General features: G+C 28.4%; 1 protein-coding gene across 1 annotated transcript; it reads left to right on the top strand.

Annotated features, from left to right (window-relative positions):
• Window positions 1-5,639: 5,639 nt before the first annotated feature.
• LOC117179073 lies at window positions 5,640-7,742 on the top strand. The gene is made up of 2 exons (XM_033370713.1): window positions 5,640-5,945; window positions 7,121-7,742. Exon 2 carries the CDS (start codon window positions 7,168-7,170, stop codon window positions 7,666-7,668), a length of 501 nt encoding a protein of 166 aa, XP_033226604.1. The 5' UTR covers window positions 5,640-5,945; window positions 7,121-7,167; the 3' UTR covers window positions 7,669-7,742.
• Window positions 7,743-8,235: the final 493 nt, after the last annotated feature.

Raw genomic sequence — 8,235 nt, 5'->3', positions numbered from 1 at the left:
TTTCAATGGAACTTTCCCAATTCCCTTTATACTTTTCACTTGATTACGAATGTCAAATAAAAACTTACCCATTTCAAAGAAATAAAGCAGATTTTTATATATAATTGTTTAAAATGCGAAATACGTAAAACCAAATAGAGCTATTCGCTTGAACAATTTGATAATGTACTTTTCAATTCAGAAATTATCTATTGGTTTTTCCTTATTAATTTCAAAACTATTTCGTCACAAACCAATTTTTCTGACTTTGAAAGAATTATTAATATTTCGAAAAAAATCTAATTTTACTTTCTACCAAAGATTTTATAAAATTTCAATAAATTTAATATTTACATTTTCGATAACGGTGTTTTCCTTTTTTGCATTTTTTTGTATGAATCACACGTTTGTACTAAGATCCTATAACTTAAGTAACTTAATTAAATTTTATATATTCATTAGCATACTATAATAGCGTAAATTAAAATTTTTTACTTATTAAGTTTTAGGTGTGTTAGTGTCGCGAGCTCGCGAAACAGGGTAGCATTATTAAGATGCATTTTAATTTGGGCTTGAAAACTTTCTTATTATAGCAAAGAAAACAATTACATTATTATGACATGTAAGCTGCAATCCACTATAAGGAATAATGAACTTAATTAATGCATATAGAAAAAATTTGTATATAAAATGAGCAAAAAATGTGTATTATTAACGATCAAAAATGAAATACAAATTCTAGCCTAACTTTTAGGTTGGAATATTTAAATAGTAAATATTTAATGTAAAAATTAATAAAAATTAATTTCAAGTTTATTTGTATGTTAAGATAGGTTAATTAAAGCTTAAAATGCCTTAAAACTTATATAACACACTAAAAATAATTTTTTTAAAGCAGCCTTAACATCAAATGTGGCTTTTCATTGTTCTGAGTATTTTATACTTAATATGCAAGTATTATTAATATAACAATACAAACTGAAAATATAAATTTAGAAAACATAACCCTTACTTCTAAAACTCAAAAACCAGCAGAAGGTATTTAAGAATATATTCAACAGATTATGTTTTCGTAGAAATGCATTGCTACTCATTGAATTAGCAAGCTGGTGTTATCAAGCAGATTAGTAGAATAGGCTCACTAATTCATTTGAATAACATAAAGCTTGCTATCTGAAGTAGTAGAAAGTGATAGCATTACTAATTTAACAGCTAGATATAATGCTGCTAATTGCATTAGTAGAATTTCTACTAATTCAGATTTTGAAACCAAGAAAAGTAAATCCGCGTTAGACCTTTTGTATAAACTGCACTTCGTTCTCAATGTAGAGTACGTAAGATCTGTATCCTTTTTTATAATTTCATGGGCAGCTATGTATACCAAATGGTAACTATTGATGCTAAAAATTCCGTTAGGTTTTTTAATATTTCATTAATGCAATTCAAAATCGAAAATAATGATAAAAAATAATAAAAATAATCAAAGCTTATAAAATTAAAAATAATAATCCAAGCTTTCCATGAAGCAAGATTGAGTATATTGTTAGCATAATTTTTAATGTTTCATAATTATATGCGTATTTTTCGTTTATCGCCTTATGTTTTTATAGCTTTCTATAGCTATAGAAGAGAAAAAAATACGACTTTGCAGTTTCTTTTTATCTTGTAAGACCTTTTAATGCTATTAAGTTCAATTTTTAATGTTTTTAAATAAAATTCTTTTGATTGTAAATCAGTTTTTAATTTTGCTTGGAATATTAACTAGAAATACCTTTACAAATCCAATTAGAAGTATGATTACTATTTCCCTTAGTAGGTACAGTTACTAATTTATTTAGTGAGTTATTCTTACTCATTGAATTAGTAGTTTTTTTTATTACTAGTAAATAAATCGGCCCTATTTGAGTGAGTAGAAAACTACTACCAATTAGTAGTTTTCCACTAATTCAGATTTAGAGAGTAGATAATCGAAAACCATTGGTCAAAATATATAAAACATGGTAAATACAAACAATTAATAAAAGCACGCGTGTGCTTAAAATTTTCAGCTTTATCGAAAAAAATACAGCAAAATTGTTAAATTTGTCAATAGGTTAAGTCACATAATCCTGGATCATACTGCGTCATCTTAGCCAACACAACGTATTCATGAGCGCCTGATTGAAAATGGGAGAAGCAAGAATTATTACCAGATTTATATATATTTTACCTTACTATATTTACATTAAAAATAATACATTGAAAGTTTGTAAAGTCCCAGGAATATAACGAAATTCTATAAAAACACAACAGCACGCCCCTGACGAATGTCACGTACACTATTTAATACGTAAAAAGAATCGAGAACAAAAATTCACATATTGATTATTATATGTAGTGATTAAAAACTAGTCAATATTTTTACAAATTTACTTCAATCAAATAAACTTGTGATTTTGTCACTATTCTATTGGTAAAGTGTTCAATTAATAAAAAAATCAAATTAATTATTGAAATTCTCAATTACTATTAAAGATCAACTTTTTTTACTGCAAAATTTTTATTCTAACACTTTTTTGTTCAGCCAACGTTGAACTCATCAAACTAGCAGATTATGATTGTATCACTTAAATATTTTAATTTTTCTTTTATCTCTTTTGTTTTTTAAGATACGAGGTCATCAGTAGGCAACCCAATAAGGGCCTATTAATAGGGTCTTTATAGAATCTAGATAGTCCCTCACACACTATTATTGAAAAGCATATGCTATTGTTTCTTATTTTGTTGATTCAAATAAAATATTATTAAATTATTTAGAAATTGATCATGCTTTAAATTCTGCAGTGTAATGCTATGGTTGCAGTCCTATTAAAGTTTAACCAGCACATTGCCATAATCTATTAGCAGAAATTGTTTATTCAAAGAAGAAAAATATCAATCCAATCGTAAAATACATTTTCTTTGCAAAATTTTAATCTACAGATTTTACATCTTTCTGTAATCTCTGACAAACACTCCTCCGTTTTCTCGTATTTTTATTGACATTCTATTATTAGCTATACCCCGCACGTTATTCTCAAACTGAACTTATTGTTAAATTTGACTAGAGAAGACTTATTACTAATAACTAAAGACAAACGCAGTTTATTAAAATATCGGCAAGCGCGGAGAATCGAACGCACGCAAATTTGGTCTTTTTTAAATTTAAGTATAATTAAGCATGAGAACATTAATGTACTTTTTTGCACTCATAGCTGTATTACCCGTTTTACTTGTCGAAGGCTTTACAAGGTCCCCTCGAGAAAATAATTAATTCATAGAAATTATTTTTTAAATATATCTTTAGGAATAAAGCTTTTTTATCTAGTTTAATTAAAAATTATAGTGCTAAAAAGTGTGTATATAAATAATGCAAGACAAGTAGCACACGACAATAACCTGTCGAGGGCCAGCAGAGGGAAAGCCTAGATTCTTCCAGATAAAAAATCTGGCTGTGGTCTCGTGAGAGCCAATATTTAGTTTAAGCATAAAGAGGCAATTTCTACCCGGGAATGGACTTATCAAGATTTATTTCATTATTCCTCAAATAGCGCAACACTAAATGATGGGAAACATACTATAAAAGTAATTTTTTTTATTATTACATAATCATTTGTCAAATATGTTAGCCTTCATGTTTCTTCGAGCTTAATCACATTATTTCATGCAATAATTTGTCTAGAATAAAACACTGATAAGAACACCAACTGGGTCGAAATCTACAATAACACTCTATTTATTTTGCAGAATAAATAAGATGTTGTTATCGGTTATACATCATGAAAGGTAGTATATATATATATATATATATATATATATATGCAGGACTCATTTGGGTGGTCAGTATTCACTTCCAATTCTTGAAAAATAATGCTCAAGTTCTTTATTACTATCTTTATTTAAACAAACAATGAGGACTCTTTTCGGCTTTCTACTGGTCATATTTGCGGGTTCCTTTGACTGTACAAGTAAGCATAATATATTAGTTTAATTATTATTAATAAAAAATATTGCACATTTATTATAGTGATTAAATTTTTAAGACAAAGAAAATGAATTCAAATTATAGGATGCTCAAAATTTATCGACTATCAAAGCTCAATTGAGCATGTTTTGGTTTCACTCAGAGAAATGTCCTCTTGTGGCAAAATGATGTTCCGTGTCGTAAATGGAATTTCCATTTAAATTTAAGGTTGAGAAAATTTTCATTTGTCTCAACAGCAATCATTTTTCAGCACAAATTTCCTTGTGCGACTAGTTAAACCTAATACCTAATCTTGAAGCCAAATAATTTTATTTGTGTCAAAAATATGTTCACTTAGTTTAAAACAAAGCAGGCAATAGGACTATGCTTTTGTTTCAAGACAACTTTTCTCTAAGTGTTTAAATAACTATAATTTAAAATACATAACACTTTATTGCAATAACTATTTTCCATAATAATAATAATACTAATAACGAAAATAACTGCTAACTGTTTCTAAATATAGTCAATATATTTTACCATACATTTATTTGTTGACTAAAACGGCTGCTGGGTATATTCAATTTTTTTTTAATTATTCTAATATATGGGTTATTTTCCATGTAGAGGTATAATGGAAGTAGTATAATGAAAAATATATACTGGATATAACAAAGATTTTAACTAATTTTTCAAAATTATGAATTAATTTTTACTTGTAGCTTAAATCTCTTCAAAATGCAGCTCTTCAAAGTGCCTGCGAGTCTTTTACGATACCCTCAAAAGTTCCAAATCCTTCAAAATTCCATTAAATCGCTGGAATCTATTTAAAACTTCTTTGTAGTCTTTTTAAATAACCTGAAATTTTAAAATCCTTTCAGATCTTTTGAAATTATGTAAAGATCTTAAAAATACCAATGAATGTGAAAACGTCCTTTCAAATGTTTCAAACTCTGTCATCATTTTGCTAATACGTTAGATGTTGCTTTAATTGAGATTTAGTTTTTCCAATCGGATTTTCATTAATTATTTACGCCTTACTCTTGCTGCCTTAGCTCTTATTTTTTTAACCTTTCCTATTCTTTTAAAAATTTTGAGGGTAGATTCGATTTTTCCCTTTTACTTTTGGCCATTTCGCTATTTACTCTTCTACTAAAAACAGAAATACAGTAAAAAGAATGTTAAAATTGATAAATAAACACTATTTCGAAGAAAAATTTATTAATTCCATACTTTTAATTTAAATAACTAAATAAGCACAATTGCCATAAAACATTTATAATAAATTTGATAATAGTTTATAGCTTTAACTAAATTAGATACATATAAATAAACAACGAGAGTTGAATCTAACTAGCAAGCACGTCGTGTGAACACACCGGTATAAACCTAACCTAAATCTGTCACACGAAATTCAGGATCGTAACAAGTCGTAATTAGGTATTTCAGGGTGGTTGGGCGAAATTCAAGATTCTAAAATGTCTGCAGCCTGAGGTCCTAACAATTATACCAATTGCGTGAGACTAAACTTTATGGTGAAAAATCAATTTTGTCCACGTTATTAAACAAAATTATGTTTTTTTTTTCATGCAATTGTTATTATTGTTTGGCCCTTTGGCGTGGAGACATCTTGTCAGCTGATGTCTGAATGTGAAACGACGGTCAAGACGATGGATGTTACGTCGATGGAAAACAACACAAAAAGTGTTCCGAAAGTTTTAAAGTAAAGTGGATTGAAAAATCCTTTGCCAAATCATTTTCTGCGGCTCTGATCCAACTTTTAATCTTTTATTCAGTAACTTCCGCTGTGAAATATAAAAGTTATTGCTAGTTACGTCGATGGATACTAAAAAAAATACGCAAGGTTTTTTTGACCGTTTTTTTTTATTTACGAAGAAAGTTCCCAATGCTTGCACTCAAACCTTAGAGGATATGTAGTGAGATACTTTTTCTTCAATCCGACGTGCAAGCAGGACCCGAAAAGGTATTCCTAATTATTCAACGATAGCTCCTTATGTATCGACCTAACCTCGAAAATATTTTCAAATACCCTCAAATGTGCATGTATATGTAGTGTATATTGCATTAAAATTAAGATACAAATTATAAAGATTGTACTTCGTGAGTCTAGTTTTAGGATACTTCAAAATATATTTTAAAACAGTTCATTAATTATTTATACGTGACCCTGGTTTACAATAATATAAACTAATTTTTGCTATGAAATTTGTTATGAGGTATTAAAATCAAGATCTTTACCAAGTTTTACAATAATATAACCAGTAGTTTTAATAATTTAATCCATGGACACCAAAGTGCCCTGTCTGTGGAGAATTATCCATAGATGTATGTATGACCCTAAGCATAACTGTACTCGAAATCTCTTGAATTTTCCAAAAAATTCTTAAAATCCCTGGCATTCTTTGAAATACACTATAAAATGTACCTAATTGAAGGAAAAAAATCTTTAAATCATAAACTTAAAAAAGTCAGCTTCTGTAAGAGAATTTCGCAAAAAGACTTTAAACGAGAGAAATACCTTTCCAAAAATCAGTGTGATTGGTTCATGAGCGACAGTTCTATGAGGAAGGGGAAAAGAGGAAGAAATGGAAAAAAGTCATCCAGACTATACTACTCGGAACAATAATGTTTTGAGGCCAAATTCTACCTCATCATCAAAACTTTTCATTTAGATAGAAAACTGCAGTCCAATATTGTATCCTTGATTTTAATATTCAATCGAATTTTAGATATAAGATTGAAATGATTTCCATACACTATTTATATTGCTTTAAATGTGTTGTTCATCAATTCTTTTTTTGAAAATCTTTATAGGCATTTCGTATTTTCTTTGAATAAAAAAACTCAGAGATTCCGGGATAATAGAGTATCTTATAAAAACTTAATGAAACAAACAAAAGCAGTATAATGCAGACTTTTTTCCTTTAAATCCTTTTAAACGACAACCGTATTTGAGTACTCTAGATTTAAAATTTTTTTAGAATTATCGTTTCGAAAAACTTGTTTAAAAAATCCATTTTGTATTTTTTTAAAACATTGGTCATTCGTTTTTGGCTAGAGATTGTTGAAAATTGTTAAATTCTTACGCAACTAGTATGCTACAACTATATAAATTTAAAAAATTTCTAACGTAATTAGGTGCAAATGAATTTCCGGAAGTTCTTGAAGAACACATCGTTGTAGAAATGGAAGATGGTACTCATTTTGAAGGAAAAATCAGCAAAACTGCCTCCGTACCCTACTGGATGCAGCCTCGAGGAAATTCAAGGAAATCTGTGCAATATAACGTTTTTATAATGAAGTCCGAGGAGGCGTTTTTTATTTCAAAACTTAAATGTATAGAACCTATAGTTACATCACCTTCAGCTTCACCACCTGCAGTTTCACTTTCCCTCTCGCTTTCCATCAATCATAATCAACATAATCAAACGGTTAAACATGATCTTCGTTATGGTCCACGGTATGCTGAAATACGTTTAGGGGATCAGCATTACTCAGCTATGAAATTCGGAATCCACCAGAAATTAAGAATTAATCCAGAGGGAAGAGATTTAGGTGTTTTCCCATCCGTAATGCACGTTTATATATCATTTCCAACCATTGATGAAGTTATCTATACTACAAAGTTAATACCCCATGTGACTGGACACAGGCTGATAAATCATGGCGGAATGCTTAAATTGTGAAAATGGAGACATGCTTTTGATATTGCGAACATATCTCAAGATATCCCATGGACATTCCATAAATTTCCCAATTATATACGTATGCGAATTGCCAATGATGTGGCCAAGATATCCTAACTATTTAACTTGCGTATAATTATGGAAATGTAAAATAAGTATATCTTCTGGAAATTCCATATATTTAATTATATGATAAACAAATATATTATTCAACAATATTGAAGCATTATTGATTTCAAATTTATTTTACGAATTATGGCATTCTGCATTATAAAGTACAAATCAGCAAGAGAAAATTTATGTTTAAGTTTAAGAAATTGTTTATTTAATTTTTCTTTTCTAATTTAAAGTAGAAGTACGTACCTTCAAAGAGAGTCAAATTTTTTTAAATTTAAATCATCACAGTTTTTACTTATTTTAAACAAAAAATTTGATTTAAGTAAAGGACTGACTAAAATTTCAAAATGCATTTATTTAATCTCATTGTTTTAAACTAAGAAAAAATTGTGTCTTCAAATCAGATAAATGTTTTTAGTAATGGTTTATTCTGTAAATCTAAATTAGTGG

The sequence above is a fragment of the Belonocnema kinseyi genome, chromosome 8 (assembly GCF_010883055.1).
Source record: "Belonocnema kinseyi isolate 2016_QV_RU_SX_M_011 chromosome 8, B_treatae_v1, whole genome shotgun sequence".
NCBI classification, from domain to species: domain Eukaryota; kingdom Metazoa; phylum Arthropoda; class Insecta; order Hymenoptera; family Cynipidae; genus Belonocnema; species Belonocnema kinseyi.
This window is presented reverse-complemented; position numbering and strand designations above follow the sequence as displayed.

Bases quoted from the DNA above. Each gene is read 5' to 3' on its own strand.
- LOC117179073 (XM_033370713.1), top strand. From the start codon at position 7,168: ATGGAAGATGGTACTCATTTTGAAGGAAAAATCAGCAAAACTGCCTCC.